The 27,594-nt window shown below is 37.5% G+C and overlaps 1 protein-coding gene across 1 annotated transcript in view; it reads right to left on the reverse strand.

Annotated features, from left to right (window-relative positions):
* Window positions 1-27,594, reverse strand: part of EYS (eyes shut homolog) — a 1,118,553-nt gene that overhangs the window by 877,515 nt on the left and 213,444 nt on the right. Inside the window, exons 6-7 of the mRNA XM_074861787.1 lie at window positions 27,010-27,124; window positions 2,681-2,840 (exon numbers count right to left, since the gene is read on the reverse strand). Coding sequence (XP_074717888.1) covers window positions 2,681-2,840; window positions 27,010-27,124 — 275 coding nt within the window. The remainder of the gene's footprint in view (window positions 1-2,680; window positions 2,841-27,009; window positions 27,125-27,594) is intronic.

Here is a 27,594-nt window from a genome sequence, read left to right on the forward strand (position 1 = left end):
TCCCTTACCAAACGCATAAATAAAACAATAAACAGGTCTAAATAAAAAATATTATGGAACAAAAGTGAAGAATGAACTGATTATTTAAACATAGAAAGGAAAAAAAAAGAAATAAATCTATTACAATATAAATAGCCTATTACAATGAGATCCCACAAAGGAAAGAATCTCAACCTTATAGTAAGATGTCCCTGAAGGCTGAAGTCACTTCCACTTGAACTCAGTCAGAACTCAGTCTTTATTAATGTTAAATTCTACTAATTCCATACATTTCTTGCCATGTACTATAGCCATGTACTACTCTGTCAGACTTTTGTTTCATGATTATGTTTTACAGTAAAGACCTTACTATTATCTCAAAAGCCTTGAAGTACTGTAGTGAAACATTACTTTTATTAACAAATCCATAATTTTAGTTGTCACAACAAAAAAAATAACCCAAGATTAGGTTGAAAAAAGAAAATCATACAGGTGATAAGATGGAATTGAAAATATAGGGTTGACAGTTATAAATGTCCAGGATGTGATTCTATGTTTACTTTTTCAGTGGTAGTAAGTTAGTCTGTTTTCTCTGTGTATTACTAGCATTTTTTAAGATTAATTTAATTTTCATTCTTTAGGTAATAAATATTAACTTTCTATATTAAAATTGGTTATTTTTAAAATTCTGTTAATGTTTTTGGCCCTTATCTTTAAATTGATATGCATATGGATAATATCTGTTTCCTTAATGTTACCTAAAACTGGAGTAAATCAAATTCAGTGCTCCTCTTTCAATTCCCTCTCTAACCAAAAATTAGTGAAGGACTGTAGAATCAAACTTAAATGAGCTTCTATTTAAAGGATAAGGCTGGAGTAAAAATCAGAAATTGTTTTCCTTGTCAGTTAAAAACTAATGTGGTTAATCTGAAGTATTTTTCTAGGCTTCTTCTGTATCTGATTGAAAGAGAAACACTCCTGAAAGAAGTATTTCATAAAATCATAGAATGGTTTGGGGCCTAAGAGATCATCTATTTCCAACTGCTCTTCCATGGCCAGGGACACCTTCCACTAGACCAGGTTGCTCAAAGCCCCGTCCAACCTGGCCTTGAACACTTCCAGGGAGGGGGCATCCACAGCTTCTCTGGGCAACCTCTTCCAGTGTCTCACCACCCTCACAGTAAAGAATTTCTTCCTTACATCTAATTTAAATGTACCCTATGTCCTCTCATATACTCCCTGGTAAAGGGTCCCTCTCCATCTTTCCTGTAGGCCCCCTTTAAGTACCAGAATTCTGCTATAAGGTCTCCCCAGAGCCTTCTCTAAGCTGAACAACCCCAACTCTCTCAGGCTATCTACATAGGAGAGGTGCTCCAGCCCCTGATCATCTTAATGGCCCTCTTCTGGACCTGTTCAAGCAGGTCCGTGTCCTTCTTATGTTGGGGGCCCCAGAACTGGACACAGTACTCCAGGTGGGGTCTCACAAGCATGGAGTAGAGGGGGAGAATCACCTCCCTTGACGTTCTAGCCACATTTCGTCTGATGCAGCCCAGGATGTTGTTGGCTTTCTGGGCTGTGAGCGTACATTGCTGGCTCACATTCAGTTTTCCATCCACTAATATTCAAGTCCTTCTCCGCAAGGCTGCTCTCAATCCACTCATCGCCCAGCCTGTATTTGTTCTTGGGATTGTCTTGACCCACGTGCAGGACCTTGAACTTGGCCTTGTTGGACTTCATGAGGTTTGCACAGGCCCACCTCTCAAGCCTGTCAAGGTCCCTCTGGATGACCTTCCCTCCAGCGTATCAACCGGCACCACACAGCTTGTGTCATCGGCAAGCTTGCTGAGGATGCACTCAGTCCCACTGTCCATGTCTCTTACAACGATGTTAAGCAGCACCGGTTCCAATAGTGACCCCTGAGGAACGCCACTTGTCACTGCTCTCAACATGACAATGAGCCATTGACTGCAACTCTTCGAGTGCGACCATCAGCCAATTCCTTAACCACTGAGCTGTCCATCCATGAGATACATGTCTCTCCAATTTAGAGACAAGGATGTCATGTGGGACAGTGTCAAATGCTTTCAACCACTAACAAATATCTAACACAGGTGGTCTTAATTCCCCTCTGAAAATACTTACTGACTGATGATACATAGAGTCTTGAAGACACATTACTTTACAGTTCTGAAGTCGAGAATCATTTAACCCCACCCCAAATTAAATTGCATAAATTATTGGTGGCCCACCAAGGACTCAAAATAGGAGGTGGGATTCAGCTTTCAAAAAGATAACTAAAGTTATCTGAACAAATACAGACTGATACAAACTAACAAGCTCCCTGGACTCCATTGCTTTCATTAATTAGATCTCCAGGAACTATAATGAGAAGGCAAACATCTAGCTTACATGCAAGGAACCCTACATGTAAACATACACTCAGTCTTTTAAACTTCAGTAAGCTGAAGCTTACTCTATGTCTACTCTTAATATAACCTTAACTGGAAGCTTCAAAAGAAACCTATATAGTTTGATTTAGATTTTGTAGGCATCATGGCAAAGGACAGAAAACACAAAGAGATGTAATTACTTATTCAAACACTTCTCTATTCCTTATTTTTGAAAATTCAGCATTCCTATACTTGAATATTTAAAAGGAAATGAAACTACAGACTGCTACATGGGGTTTTTTATGCCTTACCTGTGAAATCATGAGGACACAAACACTGAAACAAAGGTTGCTCTCTCAGTTGGCTCATATCGATGCAAGTTCCTCCATCAGAACAACTATTTGGGTAAATTAAACATGCATCTTCAGCTAATTGGCAAAATTTTCCTGTCCATCCAGGTGCACAGAGGCACTAGATATAACAAACACACAAACAAACAAAAAACCACAGAGAAAACACAAAAGAAAATAGTAATGTGAAAATTTGTAGAAAATTCTTTGGGTCTTGTATTTTATTACTGAGTAAAAGTACAGTAGAATTCAGTGTTACATCCAGCTGAGACTATTCTTCATGACTCTATTTGCAGATGATAAAACAGTCGAGAGAGGCAGAACTCATTTACCATGTCTGTCAAAAAAGTGTGGGAAAAGAGGACATGTGAGTAGGAGGAAATGGCAAGATAATTACTGGCTGTAAGAGATTGAGCTGTCCACAGGAACAGAAGAACTGAGTGTGCAAAAATCATTTAAAAGGCCTGGAGGTAAAGTAGAATCCAAGCAGTGATACCAGCTCAACCTGCAAGACAAACACAGTGGCCAACCAGTAATGAGAAAACATAATATCAGGTTTCTGTTATACATTCTGACTTTATCTGGCAACTAAAATAAATAAAAATAATTTCTTCAGAGGAAAGGGGAAGATCTGAATCTATCTAGTGAAGTTTTTGAGTACAAGGCTAGATTTACTCATTTAAGAAAAAATAAATTTATGGAGTAATGGAGATATCTTTCGTAGTCTTCATACATTACATATCTTTTGTTTTGGGACAATGACAAGGCAGTCATGACTCATTGGACAAAGGGTTTTATTTACAGAAAAATGGAACTAAAACATAGGAACAAACATGTAGCATTATTCCATTTAATCTCATTCTTATCCCATTATTATGCTAGTATTATTACTAAGCATTATTATGACAGAAACATGTTGGCAGAGTCTTTATACTTCAATGTCCTTCAAGGACCAAGACCCACCATTTAAAAAAATGGAAGACACTGGTTAAAACCGTAAACAAAAAAATAAATCACACTGAAAATATTCTATTGGAATACAAGCTTATATTAACTTCTCAAGAGAGTCCTGTGAAACCTATAAATTGCAAGTGCTCTGATCAGGATATAATTAATAGTAGTTTGTCTTGAATCCAATTATAAGGGGAATAAAAATGTATAGCCAAGAGTAGCATAAAGTATTTTAGAGCGCTGTGAGGGTGTAGCCAGGCACAATGTATAAGCATTTTACATGAGTATGTGTACAATGTAACCACCACAGGGACAGAGATGGCTGTAGTTGCACATCATACAAGTAGCAAAATGTTGCCAAAGGACAAGATTAGCATAAGGCATAGAAAATAAGCAGGAAATATTGCTGAATACAGAAGAATGGCTGGCAAGACACAAAAGAGCCCCAAGGCAAGTGAGATCAGAAGCGGAGACCCTCCTTTTTTAAGGGGTGTGTGCGTGTGTGTGTCTGTGTGTGTGTAGGTAAAATAGCATAAAACATCAAGTATGAAAAGGAAGGGTGAAGAAAAAGGAAGACAAGCTTGCTTCAGTAGTGCTTCTCTCATCAAAGAGTTCACCAGACAGATTACCTTGATCTTGCAACTAAGAACCACCAAAGACCATAGCCAGCAGCACCAAGTATATGGCATCAGGTCCATAGCATTGTATAATCACAGGTAATTTTTAATGTAATTGTTACAGAGTAACAGTATGTAGGCACAGTGGGAATGACTAATAATGTATAAAAATGATTAGCATGATGTATGCTGTTTATGAATTAATTCTGTAAAGTTTTATTTTAATGTTTAAAACTGGCCTGACTTATCAGTCTTCTAAACATTCCCATTACCGTGATCCCTGATTCCTTAACTGATAGACATGTTTTGTAAGAATGAACAGTATTCAGGTGGCCAGGTGTCATGGTTTAAACTGGCCAGCACCCCAACACCAGGCAGCTGCTCACTTAGCCTCCCCCACCTCAGGGAATGGGGGAAAGTATTGAAGGGGTAAAGGTGATGAGACTTGTAGGTTGAGATAAAAACAATGTAATCATTAAAATAAAATTATAATAATGATAATAATAGTAATAATAGAAAATACAAACAAGTAATGCACAACACACTCATCAACTGATGCCCATCCCGTTCCCAGCTGGCAATCCCAGAGAAGAGAAAATCCCAAAACTGCAATCCCAGAAGCAATAGTGAGCTTCCTGGTCAACCCTCATCTACATACTGAGCGTGAAGTTGTATGATATGGAATATTCTATTGGCCATTTTGGGTCCATCACTCTGTCTATGCTCCATCACAGATTCTTGTGCACCTGCACACTAGCAAGACATGGAAAGTTGAAAAGTCACAGAATCACAGAATCATAGAATCATTCAGGTTGGAAAAGACCCTTGGGATCATCGAGTCCAACCATCAGCCCTACTCTACAAGTTCTCCTCTACACCATATCCCCCAACATCTCATCTAAACGACCCTTAAACACATCCAGGGATGGTGACTCCACCACCTCCCTGGGCAGCCTATTCCACTGTCTGACCACTCTTTCTGTGAATTTTTTTTTTCCTAACGTCCAGTCTAAACCTCCCCTGTTGCACTTTAAAGCCATTCCCCCTTGTTCTATTGCTAATTACCTGTGAGAAGAGACCAGCACTAACCTCTCTACACTGTTCTTTCAGGTAGTTGTAGAGAGTGATGAGGTCTCCCCTCAGCTGCCTTCTCCTCAAACTAAACAGTCCCAGCTCCTTCAATTGCTCCTCATAGGATTTGTTCTCCAGGCCCTTCACCAGCTTTACTATGGATTTCTTAGTCATGGATTTCTTAACAACAACTAAATACACCAGTATATTATCAACATTCTTCTCATACCAAATCCCATACTGAATCCAAAACACAGCACTATTCTAGCTACTAAGAAGAAAAAATTAACTCTATCCCAGCCAGAACCAGGACACCAAGTGAAGCTTTTAAAGGAACTGCAGTGATGGGAATCCCACATTGTAAATCTGAGTTGAACTAATCAAACAGCAGATAGCTAAAGTGGGCTGTCATCTCCTGAGTGACCCAGATGCAAGAGGAGCATGATATGCCACAGAATTAGTGTGACTTACCTTCCCAGGTCCTCAAAGAACATAAAGTTCTCCAGTGGCTATATATTCCCTAGTCCCTATTTTACACACTTCTATCCCTGCATCTCTCTGTTGTGACAATACCCATACGTGACTGCCATTTCCTGATTTAATTCCCCTCAATCTCCAGAAACACCTGACACTCCCTATGTACTGTCCTTGTCCCTGGTGTTATGTTTGGTTAAATTCTACTATAAAAATGTAAAAACAAGGTGGCATGTTTTAGGGAACTGTATCTATGGGTACGTCTACCTTTGTCATTCAGGATATGAAGCTTCCCCCAAACAGACCTATTAAAAATATGATTTATTCTGTATGTCAATATATTTTACATTCATAGAATCACAGAAAATTTAGGTTGACAGAGACCTTCGGAGGTCATATAGTCCTACTCTTTGCTCAGAGCAGGTCAACTTTAAAATCCAAGCTCAGGATCTTGTCTAGTTGAGGTTTGAATATCTCAAAGGTTGGCAGTTCCACAGCCTTTCTGGGCAACTCGTTGCAGTGCTTAACAACACTCACACTACACTGGGAACAATTTCTTCCGAATACCTAGTCAGAATTTCCCTTGTTGGAACTTGTGCCAGTTGCCTCTCACTCCATTGCTGTGCACTTCTGAGAAAAGTTTGGCTCCATCTTGTCTATGATCACCCAATAGGAAGCTGAAGAAAAGAATTATATCCCCATTCAGCTTTCTGTTTTCAAGGCTAAACAAACACAGATCCTTCAGCTTTTCCTCCTATATCATGTGTTGCAACACTTTCACAATGTTGATGGCTCTCTGCTGGATTTGTTCCAATTTTGTCAGTCTTTTTTTAGTACATTGAAGCCCAAAACCTCACACAGTACTCTAGGGGTGGCCTTGTAAGTGCTGAGCAGAAGGGACTAATGACTTCACTTGATCTTGTGGCTATGCTTTTACTAATGCAAGCCAATATTAGATGAATCTAGCCTTTATCACCTTCTGATTACATTGATCCACTCCCTCATCTTCCTTAGATGCATCCTGTCAAGCCCTTTGGACATATAGCAATACCCTCTTTGACTAAGTAGTTCCTAGGTTGGCATTCCTCTATCATTGCTAGTATTTTCCTCTAAATTTTACCACTTGGCATATGGACTTGGGAAACTTGAAAGCAGATATTGCAAGTGAAAAACAGGGCAAAGGCACTGAATGTCAGCCACCTCATTCAGCAGTGGGCTGACATTATCCTTGGTCTCATTTTTTTCTGCTGCTGTACCTATAAAAATGGGATTTATAGGATAGCTTCTGCTTTATGATTGCTTTTCATAAGGACAGCATTTATTTGGAAATTCTCATTGACTAGACTCAACGTTTTATCTACTCAGTCACTAAACATTACTATTTACTGGTTAAAACTTTTTAAGCAGTATTTTCTGTCTTTAAATATCTTAAATCCATTCTGCAAGGAAGAGCTTCTTCAAATAAGTTCACTTAAGTTTAACCCTCTTCCTAGTAGATATATGTTCACTTAAAGAATCTGTTCTCAGAGATGGAATTTTTGTGAAAACTGCGTTTACTTTTCATCTAGCAAAGTGGCTTTTCTGCACCTGGGGTGAAACGTATTTCTGGCAAGACAGCATTCAGGAATTAAATCACTATTTCCAGATTATACATGGACTGTTTTGAGGACTATTAAAGGACAAATCTTAGGGATGCTTAAGCCAGCACTTTCCACCAACATTAGGTAATTTTTTTAAGCTGAATTAATATCACCCCAACAGCATACTGGTAGTTTTATTGAAAAGTGGTATTTTTTTTTTTTTCTTTTTCAGTTTTCAGTTGCCTGGTAAGATGAATTGCAAAATGAAGATGTTCATGTGTACAGGGTGATCTGCTGCTTTTAAAGTTCATGGAGAAAACCCCAGCTGAACCCAAAATTTAGAAATCAAACTGGGTATGAATGCTTTCAATTTTTGGTTTCTCTTACATATTCTCTTATGTTGTTTTTTCCTAGCCTCAGATTTTCTTTTTTTCCCCCACTCATTCCACAAATACGGTCTGAGTGATGTGCATATCCTTACTGTTGTTTATTTTCTCAATTTTTTCTAAAGGTATTCTCAACATTAGGAATTTGAGTGACTAGTTTACGACAAAACTTTTAAAGAGCTCAGCACATGCCATTTGGCAAAATGACAAAAAAGGAAGAGTAATTTCATTTTCTATCTTGATGCAGCTATGAAAACTTATAAAATAAAGAAAATAATATCCTTAGTTTAATACCAGAAAAAAAATTCTCCTTACAATTGTTTTTGTATATGTAAAATGCATTCCTAAGTGAAACTGCAGAATTCACTCAAACTGGGAAGATAGTAACTGCAAGGAATATATGGAAATTTAGTTCAGAGTCAACAAACATGTTGCTACTTAGTGAACTGGATTGAGGGACTTACTTGGGGAGATCTTTGTAATCACTTCCTTCTTCCAATTGGAATACATGTCTTTTTATGAAAAGGAAAGCTATGATATTTTTTCCTTCAAACTGTGTACAAAAATGAAAATGAGGATAATTCTATACCTGTCAATACATTCTGCCATGCCTGTAGTGGCTAAGGTCTTAAAACTTTATAACATTGATTTATTAGCCTACAATACACCAGGGCACATGAGTGACATTTTAGCTTAAAAAGAGAAAATGAGTTGGCCTTAAGTTACTATATCTGTCATTGCACAGGGTGAACCTTTTTTTTTTTTTTTTTTAAGACTGACATTATTATCTTGCAAAATATACCAAAATAAAAAAAAAAAAAAAAGGAAAAAGAAAGGTACAATTATTTACTGAAAGTTTTTCTAAGTCTGCTTTTAAATTTATATAAAACATTACTGTAACACATGTTGTTTTAAACTCCTGGAACTGAATCAGTGGCAGTACATTGCTTTGTCACATGGGTATCCTGCCTAACAAATTCCACACTGTTAGAGGTTTGGAAACCCCAGGGCAGAAATTCCATTTTTATAGATCTTAAGTGATGCTGGCATGGGATTTCTCCTCCCAATTCACACAGTGCAAGCATTCAGTGATAATGCTCTGGTAAGGCTCCTCCTCTAACGTTATCTCAGTTATATTGGAGCAAGCAGAGTATGGAAGTGGAGGTATTCAGTTCCCACATCCTGCTTACATTATATGAGTCATTACTACACTGTTGGTTCTTGATGGCTGCTGAAGTGACTGACCTCTGTTACTCATTTGGTCCTAGATTTGAGTTGCTAAGGGACCTGCAAAGGAGGCTCAGCTTTCTCCTAGTACACCTGTAGTATCCTGTCTACTGTGATGATAGTAATCCATCCACCTCTTTAGCTGCTCTGGCGTACATAGTCCAGAATGGATTTTCTGTCAAGTGTTGGCAGTGCAGTTTATGCAGAAGTCAGTTTTTCTGTGGGGGGCATCTCTGTGGTGACAGTCAAGGTCTACAGATGCTTTCTTCAAAATTCTTTTAGGAAGCCCAGAGCACCTTCGGGGGAGTACCCTGACAAGAAGAGTCACTTATTTTCCCCTTCCTCTCTCATCCTTTGTAGACATTGGATGATCTAATATTTTTATTCAAATAAGCCTGCATTTATGATGGGTAATAAATATGCACAAAGAAATATATAGCAACTGTAAGGTAAGGAAAGCTACTATTCCACTGTAATTTAACTTCTCACATCAACAGATGGGAGGTTCATTGCTCTGAACTTGGGCCAGGACCTTTGCCACTGATTCATATCCCAAAGATCTTATGAGATCAGTTACATCATGCACCCTCAGCAAACTTGCAGATAATACCAAGTTCAGTGTTGTGGTTGACATGCCTGAGGGACAGGATACCATTCAGAGGGACCTGGACAAGCTCAAGAACTGGGCCCATGTGAACCTTGTGTGGTTCAACAAGGTCAAGTGCAAGGTTCTGTACCTGGGCTGGGGCAACTCATGGTATCAATACTGGCTGGGGACTGAAGAGATTGAGAACAGCCTTGTGCTCGCAGCCCAGGAAGCCAACTATATCCTGGGCTGCATAAAAAGTGGTATAGTCAGCAGGTTGAGGGAAGTGATTCTCCCCCTCTACTCTGCTCTTGTGAGACCTCACCTGAAGTACTGTGTTCAGCTCTGGGGCCCCCAACATAAGAAGGACATGGACCTGTTTGGGTGAGTCCAGAGAAGGGCCATGAAGATGATCTGGGGGCTGGAAAACCTATGAGGAAAGGCTGAGAGAATTGCTGTTATACATTCTGGAGAAGTTGCTCTGGACACCTTATTGCAGCTTTTCAACACTTAAAGGGGGCTCATAAGAAAGATAAGGACAGACTTTTTAATAGAGCCTGTAGTGATATAACAAGGAATAATGGTTTTAAAATAAAAGAGGGTAGATTCAGCATAGATATAAGGAAGAAATTTTTTAAAGTGAGAGTGCTAAAACACTGGAACAGGTTGCTAAAAGAGATGGTAGATGCCTCATCCCTGAAAACTGATCTAGTTGAAGATGTCTCTGCTCATTGCAGGGGGGTTGGACTAGGTGACCTTTAAAGGTCCCTTCCAACCCAAACTGTTCTATGATTCCATGATCTCTGATATGACATGTTCATTCATGAGAATCCCTGATTGCAGGTAAAACTATTAAGGGTCGGGGCAGAAACATGGTATAGCTTGAATTAATTAATTAAATAATTTTAATAGACATTATATTCTTTCATTTTTCAGGTACACATATGGGGGAAAAAGAGAAACTACTTTTTTTATAGTTGTGTTGGTTTTGTGTGTGGAGGGGTTTTGGTAGCAGTGATGGGTCTACAGAGGTGGCTCCTGTGAGAAGTTTCTTGAAGCAACCCTGGCTCCAAGTCAAATCTGCCTCTGGCCAAGGCTGAACCAATTAGCGAAGGTTGCTGCGCCTCTGCAATAACAAGTTTAAGAAGGGCAACCTGTGAGGAGGAGTTGGAGTTGTGAGAGAGATACTTATGCAAACACCTAGGTCATTTGAAGAAAGTAGGAGGAGGAAGAGGGGGAGCTGTGCTGGAGCAGAGACTCCCCTGCAGCCCATGGTGACAGGGCAGGCTGTGCCCCTGTGGCCCATGGAGGTCCATGGTGGAACAGATGCCCACCTGCAGCCCATGGAGGACCCCATGCCAGAGCAGGTGGCTGAACGTGAAGGCAGGGATTCTGAGGGAAGTCCATGCTGGGGCAATTAGTTGCTGGGAGGACTGCAGCCCACAGTGAGGACCCACGCTGGAGCAGTTAATGAAGAGCTGCAGCCCATGGGAAGGACTCAGGTTGGAGGAAGCTTGTGGAGGACTGTCTCCTATGGGACTCCTAGAGAGAGGGACTCACATAGAGAGGGACTCTATGCTGGAACAGGGGAAGAGTGTGAGGAGTCCTCCCCCTGAGGAGGAAGGAGTGGTAGACACAGCAGGTGATGAATGGACCACAAGCCCTATCCCTATCCCCTTGCACCACTTGAGGGGGCAAGAGGTAGAGAAATGGAGAGCAAAGCTGAGCCCAGGAAGAAGGGAGGGGGAGGAGGGAAGGTGCTTTTAAGGTGTGGTTGTTTTCTTACTGTCTTACTCTGATTGGTAAATTAGTGGTGGTGGTGTTCAAATTAAATTGTTCTTTTTCTTCCCCTAATGACTCTGTCTTTTGCCTATGAAAATACTGGATCAGTCATCCCTCCCAGTTCTTGTCTTCTTCCCTGAGCTTTCTGTTTTATTTTCTCCTCCCCATCCGTGAGGGGGAAGGAGTGAGCAAGCATCTGTGTACTGCTCAGTTGCCCTCTGGGCTCAAACTGCAACAACAGCGAAAAGTATTCCTCTGGCTTCCCATGAAGTAGAATTCTATCTGTGCACATCTCACATAAGGAGGGGGAAGATGAACTTGACTTTTGTGTAGTTTGAGCACATGCCACCTCTCTATTCATCAGACTTTATAAAATAGTGACATTTTATTAATATTTAATTATAACCTACAAAGATAAATTAAGAAAGTACAGTTTTTGAGTATTTTGAAGTAGATGAAGAAAGGGCTGATATTGAAGGATGAAAAATATTCAGCAAGGAGATGTAGCATATACTAGGAACTTACTATGCAGTATTGGAAATAGCTGCTGAAGGCACCACAAATTTTACACAGCACATGGAGAATGTGTGTCTGATCTTACTGACATTAATAAGCAGGTTAAAGAATTTTATTATAGGTTATGTACTTCAGAAATACACAGTACTGAATTGTCTGGCTGAACTTTTATTGAATTTTTCTACAGACATCCTCCTTATCTAAAGGGACCAACTTCTCAGGGAAATCAGAAAAGAAGAAACTTGGGGAATTTCTCTACCCTTGAAAAGTGGTTTAAATTTGAGCACAAGCTTGATTTTAAGTAATTTTGTTAAAAGATTCAAATTGAGCTAGCTTGCTGTGCTGTTTTTGGTTGGGATAGAGTTAATATTCTTCATAGTAGGTAGAATGGGGCTATGTTTTGGATTTCTGCTGAAAACAGTGTCCGTAATACAGGGATGTTTTCATTATTGCTGAGCAATGCTTACACAGAGTCAAGGCCTTTTCTGCTTCTCACCCCACCCCACCAGCAAGTGGGCTGGGGGTGCACAAGAAGCTGGGAGGGGACACAGCTGGGACAGCTGACCCCAACTGATCAAAGAGATATCCTGTACCATGTGATGTCATGCTCAGAAACAGAAATCTGGGAGAAGAAGGAGGAAGGAGGGATGTTCAGAGTTAGGACATTTGTCCCCCCAAGTAACTGTTATACATGATGTAGCCCTGCTGTCCTGGAGACAGCTGAACACCTGCCTGCCAATGGGAAATGGTGAATGAATTCCTTGTTTTGCTTTGCTTGCATGAACAGCTTTAGCTTTACCTATTAAATTGTCTTTATCTCAACCCATGAGTTTTCACACATTTACCCTTCTGATTCACTCCCCCATCCCACTGGGGGAGAGGGGGAGTGAGTGAGTGGCTGTCTGGTGCTTCACTGCCTACTGCAGTTACACCACAACACTTCCCCATCTCTTGAACTTTTTCATAAGATGTGGAAAAAGAACTTATTTCAATGTTACACAAAGTTGTCAGTTCCCTATTACTAAATGCATACTTTCCTATGCAAGGTGTGGGGCTGAGCAAAGAGCTTTCACATACAGTGCAAATATGTGAAGGTGCAATGGTCTTAAACAGTACTGTTTTGTTACAAAATCATAAAATATGGGGACTGGCAGTGGGGGGAACTCCCCTCTTCTGCCATTAACCATCACAATTCAGCTGATATGAAAGATACCTGTATATCTATTTAAAGTGAAAATTTAGCCTATGCTCTTAATAAAATAGTACAGTAGTAAAATTCAGTCCAGATTTATTTCTTAGGTTATTGATTATTCTTAGGACTCATAGGGCCCAAGGCCTGTTTTTCTTTTATTCAAAAGCAACCAGTCTTTTAGATTAGTTGAATCATGAGAGTGTAGAGGTTGAAACTGTGAAAGACTCAACCATTACTTTCTTTTTATATTTCTCAGGAATTCATATTACATAAGCTTGCTTGTTTGTCTGTTTAATATGCTCTTAAGAGTGAATGTTCAAAGCTGGAGTTTCTAGTTTTCAGTGAGTATGCCTATTATCATTATCCTTTGCTACTCTGGGATGCCACTTTAATTCCTGTTGGCTGAAGATCATTCAATAATCAAGACACCTTATTTGGAAAATACGTGTAATTATTTTTCAATGTGAAAAATATTAAAAAATATTTATGCAACCAACAGAAAAGAAACATTAGATGCTGCTTTCGCTCTACTTATTTTTGGTTTTTGGATAGTTGTTGCCATGTGATTCATTGCTTCATTAAAAAAATAATTTTTTGTATAACAGTTTTGTGTTTTTTTGGAGGCTTTTTGTGATTCTGATAAGATATGAATAATGTTTGGTGATCCTGGCCCACCATTTTCTACATCAGAAAAGGAAATTCATAAAACAAAAAAATTCCAGATAAAAACTTTTTTTTTTTAAATTTTGCACAGCTGTTTAATGACTTTAGTTATATCCAGGTGACACGTCAAGATGAACAAGGGAATTCTGGTTGCAAGCTATCATTGTGATGACTGTTTAACATTTTGATTGTATGCCTTATTCATCTGGGAGAGATTAAAGGGTACTGATATCTCATAATCTGATATAACATCACGTTTATGATCGTCTACTAACAATGAACGTATAGCTATAGAAAAAACTCCCCAAATGTTTAGAGGCTTAACTATGAGCTTGAGCTAGTTAACACTGAAATGTACTTAATATATTTTCAATGTGTATTCCTATATATTAGGAAAAGTTTCTTCACTGAGAGGATGGTTTGTCACTGGAACAGCCTCTTCAGGTAGGTGCTCGCAGCACCAAGCCTGTCAGAGTTCAAGGACCATTTGGACAACACTCTTAGTCATATAGTTTAGTTTTAGGTAGTCCTGCGAGGAGCAGGGAGTTGGACTCTATCCTTATTAATCCCTTTCAACTTGATATATTCTATGTGTTACCAGAACAAGGTAACTCTGGGGAATAGTTGATTATTCTGTGTATTTTGTATAAACCGTACATTTTCAGTCCTCATATAGCTTCTGTTTAAATACCTATGAACTCCACCATTGCCTAATATAGTTTTAGGACTGGAAAAAATAGTGAAGTTCTGATCTAAGAGTTGAGGATATAAGAAGTATATAAGGATGGATATGAGGATATAAGAAGGATACATGGACTGGCAAGGGAAGTGGAAAAATAATATTTAGGAATCATATGAATATTTTAAAAAGGAACATTTTATTATGCAATAAGAATACATTATTCAATAATAGCATTATCTCACTGAGAACATTAAAACTGGCCATGTCATCTGTAAGTTGCTCTGTTTTGTCATTTGTAGATCACCTTATTAGCTATTTAGTGTACACTATAGTACATCGAATAAATAATTCAGGTGGGAAAGGACACCAGGAGGTCTCCAGTAATATCTCCTGGTCAAAGCATGGTCAACTATGAGATCAGACCAGGTTGCTCGAAACTATATTCAGTTGTGCCTTAAAAACGTCCAAGTTTGGAGTCCGCACAACATCTCTGGGCAATCTGTTCCAGTTCTTGACTGACTGCACTGTGAAAACATTTTTCTTTATATCCAGTAGGAACATCTTTTGTATCAGTTTGTGTCCATTGATATATATTGATGCAAACAGACAAAAAATCTTGTCTAATTACAATAAAATTTGCCTCTGGCTGGAGAACTTCATAGCAGATGAAATGAATCTTTTCTGTTCTCTTTAATGCTTGAATTGCCTAGCTGCTATGTAGGTCAATGATATATTATTTTATATAATTTTATGTGGTTGAATATATAGGCCTATATTGAATATATAGCTCATTAAAAGATTACTTAATAAAGAATTTTTTTAAGAGTTGTGGGTTTTAATATTGTGGCTATTTAGTATCCAACATGTGAAAATTATAATTCTTTACTTAAAAAAAAAAAGAAATAATATAGTTGCTTGTTAGCATTGTCCTTTCTGTGTTTCTACAACATGGAAGTGCATTACACAAACTTATGTTCGCATATGGTCCCTTTTTAAAGAACATGACATTCTACCCAGGTACAGTTTTTCATCTCCTTTTATATATTTAATTTCTTTCCATATAAAGTAGAAGCATCTAGGCTGTAGGTTATATGGTCTTTGGTATAGCAACAATTTCATAGTACAAAATTAATAATACTGGTACTATTCTTATTTGAACACTGTTTCTTAAGTTTATTTTTCCATTCTCCTTGAAATTTGTGAGGTATTTTTTGTCTTCCCATTCATATTATCTAAAACTCATATTTTTTGTCTCTTTCACCGTCTCAAAATCAACTAATTATTTTTCCTCTGCATACAATTCATAGAAATGGCATTTCATTTATCAATAAAAAATGTTTCATACAGATCATATAGCACATCTTTCACTGTAATATTTATCAATTTTGTGTATTTTATTTTTCATTATTTTTGCTGGCTTATGCTTTTGTTTACTTACAATGGGTTAAAATGACTATGTGATCTCAGAAGTTTTGTTTAAAATGAAATAAAACATTTTTATTGGTTATTTCTAGTGTATTTTACCATCTAATGATATTTAATTATATCTTATTCTAGCAAATTAATTGATACATTGTATAAATATCTGTAAAAGTATTACATGATCAGAACTTTAACTAAATATTTTTAATTTAAATTAACTCTTGGAAAGCAGGATATTCAGTTTATTACATGAGGATTTCTAATGTTCATTAACTTCTGTACTGCGCAGAGGTATTTAACAGCACATATGAAATGTACCTAGGGTGCTTTAATGCTGTTTATTTCAAAAGAATAAGAAAAGCATGAAAACGTTGTTTTGATAAAGTTTAAACTAAATACTGAAGAAGCACAAAATGGTATATACTATTTTAAAACTTATGTGAACTCTTCTGTAGAATTACTGCTACTGTGGAAGAAAATGGACTAATTAAGTTGTGCAAAACTAGCCCCTAATGGAAATATCTGACTTTGAACTATTGCTGTTTGAACAGTCAGCTGGAAGGACAAACACAGGAGAGACATCAGTAGAATTAATGATGGTGGCAAAGTGACTTCACAGAGATGAGACTATATTGCTCAGATAGTCCATGGGGAGAAAACAGTAGGAGAGACTCTAGATTTTTTTTTAAAGGAAAATGACAATAATCTATTTTTTATGGTGTACATAAGTATAAAAGTTGCATCTGAGAGCAGTAGATTTTGCAGTGCCAATTTTCATTGCTTCTAGTATTGCTAGTAGAGCTGTTATAAATATTCATGACAATTTTATGTCTCCAACCAACTGCTTTAATATATAGTATGCCAAATATATTAAATGTTTGTTTCCTTATGCCTTTTTTATACTTGGAAAACAAATGGTGATTGATACAGTGCAGAGGGCTTTAAAAGAGCCCTAGTGGCATTTTTTTAAAGAACTGCATTTGTTAAACAAGGTAGTTTTCTCTCAGCTATAGTCCCTCTTAATTCTGGATATGTTATCTAGAACTTATTTCTCCTCTCATGCAATAAATACAAATGGCTTCTCTAAGTGTAAGTCTGAGGCCACCTTAGAGCTATGAGATCTAAGCAGTGTGATTGATGTAGCTCAATTCTGGAGATTTTTGCTAATTCTGCATTAGGATACTTACTTCTGGGTTATAAATTCAGCCAGACTTCTGGGGATAAAGTATTATCAAAGAGCATTAGGATTGAGAATGGGTCCTCAGGGAAGAACTTATAAAGTGGCAAAGGGGAGCAGCGGCAGCAGTTTCCACACAGGCTGTTCAGGCTGGCATAGGGTGTAATGCAGGCTTGTGGGGCTTGGCACTGCTTGCCACTCTTCTGAAAAGCAGCAGATTGATTCCCAGCCTGACAGCTGGTTGACAGGTCTGGTTCTGCACCCACAAGGGCAAACCTCATCTGGTTAGGGAGGAAACTTGGAGCTTTGTCTGCTTGATTGTAATTTCTGCACAAGTTCTGTTGAATGCATACCACGTACCAGCTTTCTGACATGGGAAAAAAACATGAGAAAGAGGGGTTCCCTCCTCTCTTCTTCCACCCTCATGTCCCCAGAAGGAACATATCAGACTCTTCTGCTTTGCCAGAGAACACAACAATCTTTGGGCAGCACATATTTGCTTTTTTTTTTTTTTTTTTTTTTAATTAACTTAAACTACAATGGTGTGACCCATGGTGTTACTGATTATTCATTTGTACTCATAGTTTTACTGTATCAACAATATATCTTCTGGGTTCATACTTTGTTGTTGAAATATCTCAGGTTCACTATAAAACTCCAAGTATAACAGCCATAGTTTTGGTATATGGTTGTGAGGAAAAGGATCAAAAGAAGATAACATGAACAGTCACAGAGCCATCTGCAGGACAAGATTTTTAGATACCAATCTTTTCTATTATATTAATTTTCCTATCTTGTTACAGTGGATCATACTATTTGATATACATTATTAAATGCATATCCATATATGAAAGCAAAAACTGAGTTACTGGGGAACAAGTCTCTGAAAAGTATGCATGTTGGTACATGTTTTCATTAATCAGTGTTCCCCACACATATACAACCACCTGATGTTCACAGAACACATATTAGCAGATTACTTATAGAAGTTAAAACTATTGTTTCTTTTTGCTTATCTTCACTCTATAACAGTACAATCTACTTCCACTGCACTGTATCAACACTAGCTAGAAATCAGCAGCAGTTTCTGCTGCTCTTTTGGAAGGCACCAGGACATCCATTGACAATGATTTCTACACAAAATTTCTCATTCAAGTGTCAGTACAGCTTCTCAAAGAAAACTTAAATATTTGTTTTGAATGGACAACAGTAGGTGTAATTGTAAAACCCAGATTGATAACACAGATTATTGTCTCTAATGCTGCTCTAGTGCTTATTTGCTTGCCAACACAGCCCTGTTATTCAGGCAATATGTATAATTTGCTCAATCCTTGTCTCTACACTACACTTGTGCAGGCAATTGGAAATGGGCCTTATGATGGCATTGCTTTCACTTAATCTTTTAGCTTCAGTTTTTGTGTCTATATGACTCCATTCCCTTGTTAGCTGTAAACACATAACCTTGCATGATTCAGTGGTTTGTCAGGATGATGGGAGAAAGACATTGACAAAATAGGCTTGGATACACTATGCAGACCATATAAATGGAAAGATAGTTGCTTGTAACATAGTAAGGAGTTGTTAGGCAAAAAGAAAAAAAACATTTTTACACCCTTCAGAAAGGGGAATGAATTTTTAATCTGCATGCTTTTCCATAAGAAGTGTATGGCAGAGCAGAAATAGGGAAGAGCTATTCCAAATCTGCTTGCAACTGCTGTTGGGCTGCACCTTCTTCTCCCTCAAATGCACTTCTGTAGTTGATCATAACTGGCCTGTGAAGAATTCTGTGAATTTTATGCAGTTCAGTGGTTTCTCCCTAGAAAGCAAAGATAGGTGATATGCCAGAAACTTGACAGTCTTCATACCCTCAACTTTCCTACTGTTGTATTTTAGAAACTGCACTTCTTTCTGGGCTTCCAAAATTCAATAATTGACAGTTCTGTTATCCTCATTATTTACACTAAATTAGTTTAATATATTTTTTCAGTATCTTTGATTATTTTCTTTTTACCTTAATACTAATGATTCAGGAAAAAACAGGGGATCTTAAGCAGAGATAATTCTTTTTGCCTTGATCTAAGCCACTTGCTGTGGATAGATGGTTAGATAACTGATTCCCCCTCAGGACCTAGAAGAAAGCTTTACATCCCCAGGTGTTTCCTGGTTTGCATGCCCTCTTCACCTGCTCTTACTGCCCAGTCTTCTGCCAGCAGTTTTGCTGGAGCCATTCTAACTCACTGGGAGAACTCTACCCAAACCACTACGTGCCCCCAGGTGGTTAGCATGTGGCCGCAGTACGATTAGTACAAAAGAAAAAACAGCTCTTCACTGTCAGCTGTCCTTTGGGAATTGTTCATATTTCCCTGTCTTCACGTAAAGCTAAGGACAACAGATACCTGTAGCCATAAATTGGTTTAGACGTTCAGGTTAAAAGTGCTGTGGAAATACTATCAACTGCAAATTAAGAACACTGACTTTTCATTTATCAAATCCATATAAGAAAAATAAAAGTTGCCATGAGAATAGAAATGTCTATTGAAATGTGTCTCTGTGGGCAGATTTTTTTTTTTAATATTTTTAAGAAGCAGGTTATGGTAATGTCAAAATAATGAAGATGAATTGAATAAACTTCTGCTGGAAACTGCAGTTGGTTCAAACGTTATTAAGTGTAGAAGTATGGTTTATGGTAAACCTGTTTTAATTTAAATTTTTCCCTAAAACTTTGGCCCCTGTCTTCTAATACAGAGTAGGTGGAGGTGTTTAGGATAAAGTTACCAAATCAGGATAGTATTAATTAAAAGTTTGTGACAGATATCAAAGAAAAATAAGCTATATTATATTTTCTTCAGAAGTTTAAGTGATTATATACATTTTAAAAAGTGACTCCAATATTGCAGCTGAAAAACAGGAGAAATTCAATAGCGAGGTTCTTGTAATAATTGACAAATCAATAGTAAATAATAATATTATGTAGCAGTACTTTTTCAAAGAGGAAGATCTGTAATGTTCAAATACTGTATTTGTCACCTGTTAAAATGATATATGTCCAAATGATATCCAGATTTCTTAAACTGAAGCAAGGCTGCAATCTTATTTTTCTGTGTTTTAGAAACTAGCTAGCAAAGTAAATATCACATCTTTCACCTTCTACAGAGCACAAATAAAGTGAGGGTTTTTAATGTCTTGACTATTCATGGCAGCTCTGGGAAATAGAATCCTTTTCCCAACCTTTTAATATCGGTGGAATGAATCTGCTGCATTGACTACTAGGAGCAATCCACAATAAGTTTTCCAGCCTTCAGCCTTCTGTGGGAATTTTGGGTTTTGGATCTCACAGTAGTAGATCCTCATGAAATTTAATGTCTGGTGTAGTTATTCACTAGGACAGGACAGATGTGACCTGGCATCATTTTGATGGAAAACTGCTAATACACTACATTACACCATATTTTATTACCTAACAAATTTTGAAAATGCTCCTGGTATAATCAGTAATGCATAAAAGAAGCAGCTGCACAGAACGATGTACAATATTGTTAGCTAATGTGGTTTCAACATTTTTTGGTTCCCAGAGTTAAATATTTTAAAAACAACTGTTCCTTTGTTTTTCTTCTGAGGAAAACTGGTAACCCATGGACTAGCTTAACTTTGTGAATCTATATATACTTTTAAGAATATAGTTTTAAAATGTTGGTTTTCCATAAAACTCATGGTTGATAGAGTTTTCCAGTTTTTCAACCTTCTTAAAACAATTTAGGTGATAGAACTGCCTATGATGTACCCTCCACTGACAGTCACAGAACTATGACCACTTACAAATGCTTCTACATACAAGTGTTCTATTTATGACTACAGGGATTGTTTTTCTGTCTTCATCAACAGTGTGGTGTCAAATTTAATACCCACCTTGAGCTCAAAGTTGTCTTCTTTTTCACGATCAAGAAACAATCAGTAATGTGTAACTCCCATTCTTTTTCCTATTCACACAGCATTGTATTTGCCTCTCTTAGAATACATTTTTTTCTAAGTAGTATGGCCTACAATAAATCCTGATAAGATTTCTCATTATTAACTATACTACCATTTTCTGTGCTCATCTGCACATTTCAGCACAAAGAGTTTTGCATTTTTTACTGTGTCAAAGTACTACAAATCACTAGTCCTGTGTTGGGTTTGTGTGTGGTGGGATTTTGGTAGTGGGGGAGGGGGTACAGAGGTGGCTCCTGTGAGAAGCTTCTTGAAGCTTCCCCAGCTCCAGGTCAGATCTGCCTCTGGCCAAGGCTAAGCCAATTAGCGACAGTGGCTGCACCTCTGCGATAACATATTTAAGAAGGGGAATCTGGGATGAGGAGTTGGAGTTGTGAGGGAGATACCTATGCAAACTGTTGAAGAAGTCAGTTGAAGAAAGGAGGAGCAGAGGAGGTTCGTCGGAGTAGAAATTCCCCTGCAGCCCATGGTGAGAGGGCAGGCTGTGTCCCTGCAGCCCATGGAGGTCACCTGTGGAGCAGATGCCCACCTGCAGCCTGTGGAGGACCCCACATTGGAGAAGGTTGCTGCACCCAAAGAAGGTCGGGACCCAGAGAGATGCCCACTCTGGAGCAGTCTGTTGCTGGGAGGACTGCAGCCCATGGAAGGGACCCATGGGGGAGCAGTTCATGAAGAGCTGCATCCCATGAGAAGGACTCACATCAGAGGAAGTTCATGAAGGACTGTCTTTGGTGAGAGAGATACCGTGCTGGAGTAGGGGAAGAGTGTGAGGAGGACTCCCCCTGAGGAGAAATAGTGGCAGAAACAGCAGAAAATTAATTGACTGCAACCCCCATCCCCTGTCCCCTGCACTGCTGAAATGGGGAGCAAAGCTGAGTCTCGGAAGAAGGAAGGGGTGGGAGGAAGGTGTTTTTAAGATGTGGTTGTATTTCCCACTGTCCGACTCTGTTTGATTGGTAACTTAGTGACAGTAGAAGTGGTGTTCAAATTAATTATTTTTTTTCTTCCCCTAATGAGTCTGTCTTTTGTCTATTAACATAATGGATAAGTCATCCCTCCCAGTCCTTGTCTCACTTCCTGAGCCTTTTGTTTAATTTTCTCCTCCCCATCTGTGAGGGGGAAGGAGTGAACGAGCAGCTGTGTGGTGCTCAGTTGCCCTCTGGGTTTTAACCACATGTCCAAAACCAAATTGACATGAGGACCATTAAAAACACTCACAGGGAACAATAATTCCTTATTTATAATTATTTTCCTCTTTGACTATTCACTCATCTTTTACTTAATTTGTTTTACAAAAAAAATCTAAGTAAAATTTTAAAATTAGAATGACAACTACTTCACCGATCTTCAAGCTTATAAATCAAATAATGTAGCAATAATAATAATTTTGTACTTTTTCTAATTTTGAAAAAAAAAATCCAATATTTATGTTAGACAGAATTCTAGCTCTTTTACAGTCATCTTGGCAGTTGGCCATAACATACACATCTAGCTATACAAACTGTGGTACCTTCTGCTTCATCTGGATGGAGCGGGGGATGTGTGGTTTGTGTGCTACAAATGCAGAACATGCAGCTATTTGGAAATAAAACAATTTTCCTGTGTCAATACATCTGATTGGCTGTACCCATTAAAATGTCATCAAGATCTATATTTTTTTCCCTTAGAATTGAACTTGCTCGATTAAATGATTTATTTTGCTTAATGAGCGAACTGCAGCAGAATATATTTCTCTGTCACTATCTGTCAGGTCATCTCATTAAATATACTTTGTCTGATGTGATCTGTTTTCATTGAGCTACGTTAACTGGAATTAATTATGCAACTACACACTACTTTTCTATTGACAAATCCTATCTCAATATATACATCATGTCTTTGGTTCCCAGGATGATGGACAACAACGGAAAGAACAAAGGAAATTATTTGTTACTCCTACAGCTGTACTCTGAAATATGAGATATGAGAATTGAGATATAAAAATATGAAATATGAGAATATGAAATGCAAGAAGAAGCTCAACTTCCTACGAAGTAACAATTCCCGTGTTTATCTGACACAACAGCATCATCGGTAAGTGCTTCATATAACTAAATATTATTATCTAGCATAAAGTTAACATACATTAGTCAGAGGGATTTCTTAATAGAGGCAGAAATAATTTTAGAAACATATAGTAAATTACTGAAACTAATACATTTAAGCAGAGTATTAATATTACAATTACTTATTATTAATACTAAATAGTGATCAAGGACTTGTGCCAATAACTGTTACAGCAATACTGAAAAAATAAAACTATACTGGTTCAATTCTAAATATTTGCTACTCTATGAAACTAAACTAGAGATTAATTTCAAAACAAAAATATTTTTTTAAATTAGATGCCAAGATTCCACACCTTGATTTTTAAAAAAATATTGTGTCGGGGTTTTTTTTTTTTTGGAGATGGACTGCTTAGTACCACTTATACAAATGCATTGAATGTTTCAGTAACTTCCAAATCTGCTTTTGTAAAAAAAATAATCTAACAGCCAAATTTCTCTCAGATGGAATTCTCAAATTACTTATCAGTATTTGATTTTCTGATAATACTGAAAATACATATCTTCCATGGGGAAAAAACTAATTATGAATGAGAAAGTTATGACTAAAATTAGCAGAAAAAAAATGGCTGGACAGAATCCGTAGTTGCTTGTGTCTTCAAAAAGAAGTTAACCAATAATTGTTGTAGAACTGCTTATCCTCCAAATAATATTGGCACACCACAAACTGACTGGCAAGGAAAAGGACAATGATTTTCAAATGTGGTTCAGTATTATGTATATTTTCAATAAAAATTCCATTAATATTTGTCTGGCTCTTTAGTCTTCTTCATGCTTTCCTCCCTTCTTCTGCTCACTCTTATTTGTCAGTACCAAAAGCCTGTCATACTAGTTTTCTATCAGGTACTATACCATACCATTCACTTCTGTAGGCATCAAAGTTTAAACAAAAAAATCTAACCTTTGTTATACCAGGTCATTTAGCTCCATCTTACAGACTAATTCAGTGTTTGCTAAGAAAGTATCACATCTTATAATGGTCATGGAAGTGCATTTTTGAGTATTATTTTATTAAAACATTTACTGTTATACGCCTATTTTGCTTGTGTCTAACAGTAAATGTTAGAACACTTACTAAATACACAAAATTTAGTACACAATTTTTGCTTGCTTTCCTAAAACTTTGGTTTTTAATTTCTTTTTGTGTTTGATTAGTATTCACTTTGATGTCTGTATGTCATACACATTGTACTCACAGATTAATTATATCACTTTTGTATTCTAATTGTTATACTGTAATTTTTGCTATTGCTTGATATTAGTGGACATAAGTAGCTGAAAAGAGCTAAAAGCAATGCTTCTCTTTTGAATCTAATATTTATATCATGTAGGTAAGGTTAATTGGGAGATACAAACATTTTTAAATCAGTGTATCTTTTCATGAACCCTTTTATTTCGGTGCAGCAGACCTGGGCTCAGTATTTGTTTAATCTGCTATCAACAATGAGGAGAGACAAATTTTCAGAGAGAATTCCTCACCATTTATTTTATTCTTCTGTGGATATATTATATACAGTGTACTCAACAAAGCAAGTATATTCTTCTAAGTATGGATGTTTTAGTACTCTATTGACATAAATCTCTGGTATGTAATATTTTAAAAATGACATTTGGACTGAATAAATAATTACATGCAAGGAATTTTCAGAGAAACTGTCAGGACCTTGAATGCATCAACAGGCTCTAATTGGCCTGACCAGTCTATAATCATCTTTGCACTCTTCCTTGGTGACCTCTTTCCCCTTTCTTACAGGTTTAACTGCCTGTGTTCAAGGTCAGCTCTGATGCAGCCTAGTGAAGTGCTAAGGCTTGGACAATAAGCCCAAGCCAGAGTTGACCTATAGATGAATCCTGCATGTTTTATAATTGACAAGCATTGTATCAATAGGTATTGTACTAAAATTATAACAAACCACCTGTCTGGATGTAAAAGGTGGGAATATTGAAACCTGAACAATAGGTCTTGAACCGAAATTGCTAACTCAGTATGTAGTCATTAGTGAGATATGTATAGAAAATGTAACTTAAACATCATAAAACTTGTATCCTTCTTTGTGTGTGTAAACAAGGTAACAAGGCCACAATAACAGGGCCACAAAGACAATTGTCTGGCCCTGTGACCTGGTGTGTGACCTTGCTCATAAATCACCTAGATAAACTGGGAAAACTCCCTTAGTTTTTTCCCTGAGCCCTGGCCAGGCTCTGGGAAAATCTAACGTGAGACTGACTCCAGATATTTCCGCTTAAAACAAAAGGTGCCAGCTATTCTGGCTTGCTGATTTCAGGTATATAAGGCTGGGCCCGCTCACAGCGACTTTGGAAGCCTCACCTACAGGTGGACGCACCGCGTAGGATTTCCCACTTGCAGGGAAAGGTTCTCCAAATCCTCGCTGTAACCGGGGCTCCCCAGCGACTGCGGATCTGGATGATGGTAAAGTATGCAAGTGGTGATGGATCTTTCTTAACCACTGTTCTCTCTCTCTCTCTTGTAGTAATGATTTGATGCATTACCCTGTATTTTCCTATTTGTTTAAGTGCACTATTCTGTCTTTTCTTACTGTATGTTTTCTGTATTATTCTGTTATATTATTTAGTTATTTCTAGTAAATACGCCTGCTCTTTTCACTCTGGTGTCTGAGTTTAATTGATATCCTTGATCAGCAAAACACCTAGCAGTCACCTTGGACCACCCTACTGTGAAAACAGAATTTACTTCTGAGTTGTCCACACTTTTATTCATTTACTCATGAGCTGCATTTAAGCTCAGGCCTTTGCACTAGATCCCTTCCAGAGCTATTTTGTCAGTATGCCTGTGTATCTTGCTGATTCTGATCTGTTGACTTGACTACCCAGCTTGGTGGCAAACCTGCTTCATCATTATGGACTTGTCTGATGATCACTGGACTTTTGGCCAAATCTGTGGATCTGCTGTGTTCTTGTGGGTATTGTGCCTCTGTTGGTGAGTACACTGTCCCCACTGGCCTTGCTGTCATCCTCAGTTCCAGGTCTCCTTCCCTTACAGAGTAGACTCCTCTTCCTACTTCCTGAAGCAAGGAGTAACAGTAATCCTAATAGATTTTGTGTGAACACCCAAACAGATAAATGGACTAGGACTAGATAAATGGCTCTAGGTGGCCCTGCTTGTGCAGGGTGGTAGACAAGATGACGTCCAGAGGTCCTTTCCAGCCTCAACCATTCTATGATTCTGTGATCATCTCCTGTTATTTGCAGAATGAGTGGTTGTTCACAGTAAATTTTAAGTTGTTCCCAGTTACTGTTGTTAGAGAAACTATAATTTCCTCTCTTTTGACAAGCTATGGCCAGAAGAATCTTGGTATGTGACGGATCTTGCTCAAAATTTTCAGAAGCTACTTTGACAGTTAAAACAAGCAGAATTACTTTTTGTCAGTTGGAATCAACCTCACTGCACTGCAGTTTCATCATCAAACTTCTAAGTTTGTGTTAAGTTTAAATGTGATAATGTTTATATTACTAATTTGATTCTGGTTAAAACAATGGCAACAGATTTTCTTAATTAAAGCAATGTGTTTTTAAAGGCTGTAACACAGTTGTGATTATCATCTGTGTAGATAATAGCACTGGACCACAATTAGTTATATATTCTTTTTACTAAAAAATAGTTTTCAGTTCTCTACTTGATATAGTACAAAACACGGTCTCAGTAGAAAAGTAATAAAACAATCTATATTACCCAAGTGAACCGTCCTTGTGTTATTGATTTAAATAAATAAAACACATAAATGTATGTCCCTCTTGTCTCTTAGAGTAATGAACGCATTTCAAGTTCTGCTTGTCTGAAGCTTTTATACTTTGGAGCACTGAATTAGTTTAATATGTATTAAATTACTTACAGTGAATCCCCCAATTATATTAAGACACAATCCTTCATTCAGACAGTTGATGCTGAGCAGCCTGCAGTAGTCAATTACTTCCTCACAGTTCTTTCCAGTGAATCCTGGCATGCAGCTGCAAATACACCGGTGTATTTTAGAGGACTTGCATTTTAAAAGTTAATTGTATTTAATTATGTTCCATAATTCTATTAAATAATGTTCCTGCAGTAACAAAACAGACATCATACGTTACTTAAAATAAACAGAACATGTTTTCAAGGAATCAGAAATTATTTGCATGATCCTGGATATTTTTGCTTCTCTATAAAATATTTTCTAAAATTGATTATATCATTTTCATACCAATACTTCATATAATGTTCTGGGGAAAAAAAAAAAAAAAAACAACAAAACAATCTAGAATGAGGTAATATTTAATAAAAAGCTATAAATGAAGTTTTGGAAATCTATTAGAGAGGATGAGTCGATTAAACCATCTGAGAGAAAAATTAGAAATATGATGATAAATGAGGTTTAAAGTAGTTATCATCAATCATTACTAATGATTAACAAACAGTAGTCAATAATGACATATGTAAGGAA

This window comes from Strix uralensis, chromosome 3 (assembly GCF_047716275.1).
Source record: "Strix uralensis isolate ZFMK-TIS-50842 chromosome 3, bStrUra1, whole genome shotgun sequence".
Classification (NCBI taxonomy): domain Eukaryota; kingdom Metazoa; phylum Chordata; class Aves; order Strigiformes; family Strigidae; genus Strix; species Strix uralensis.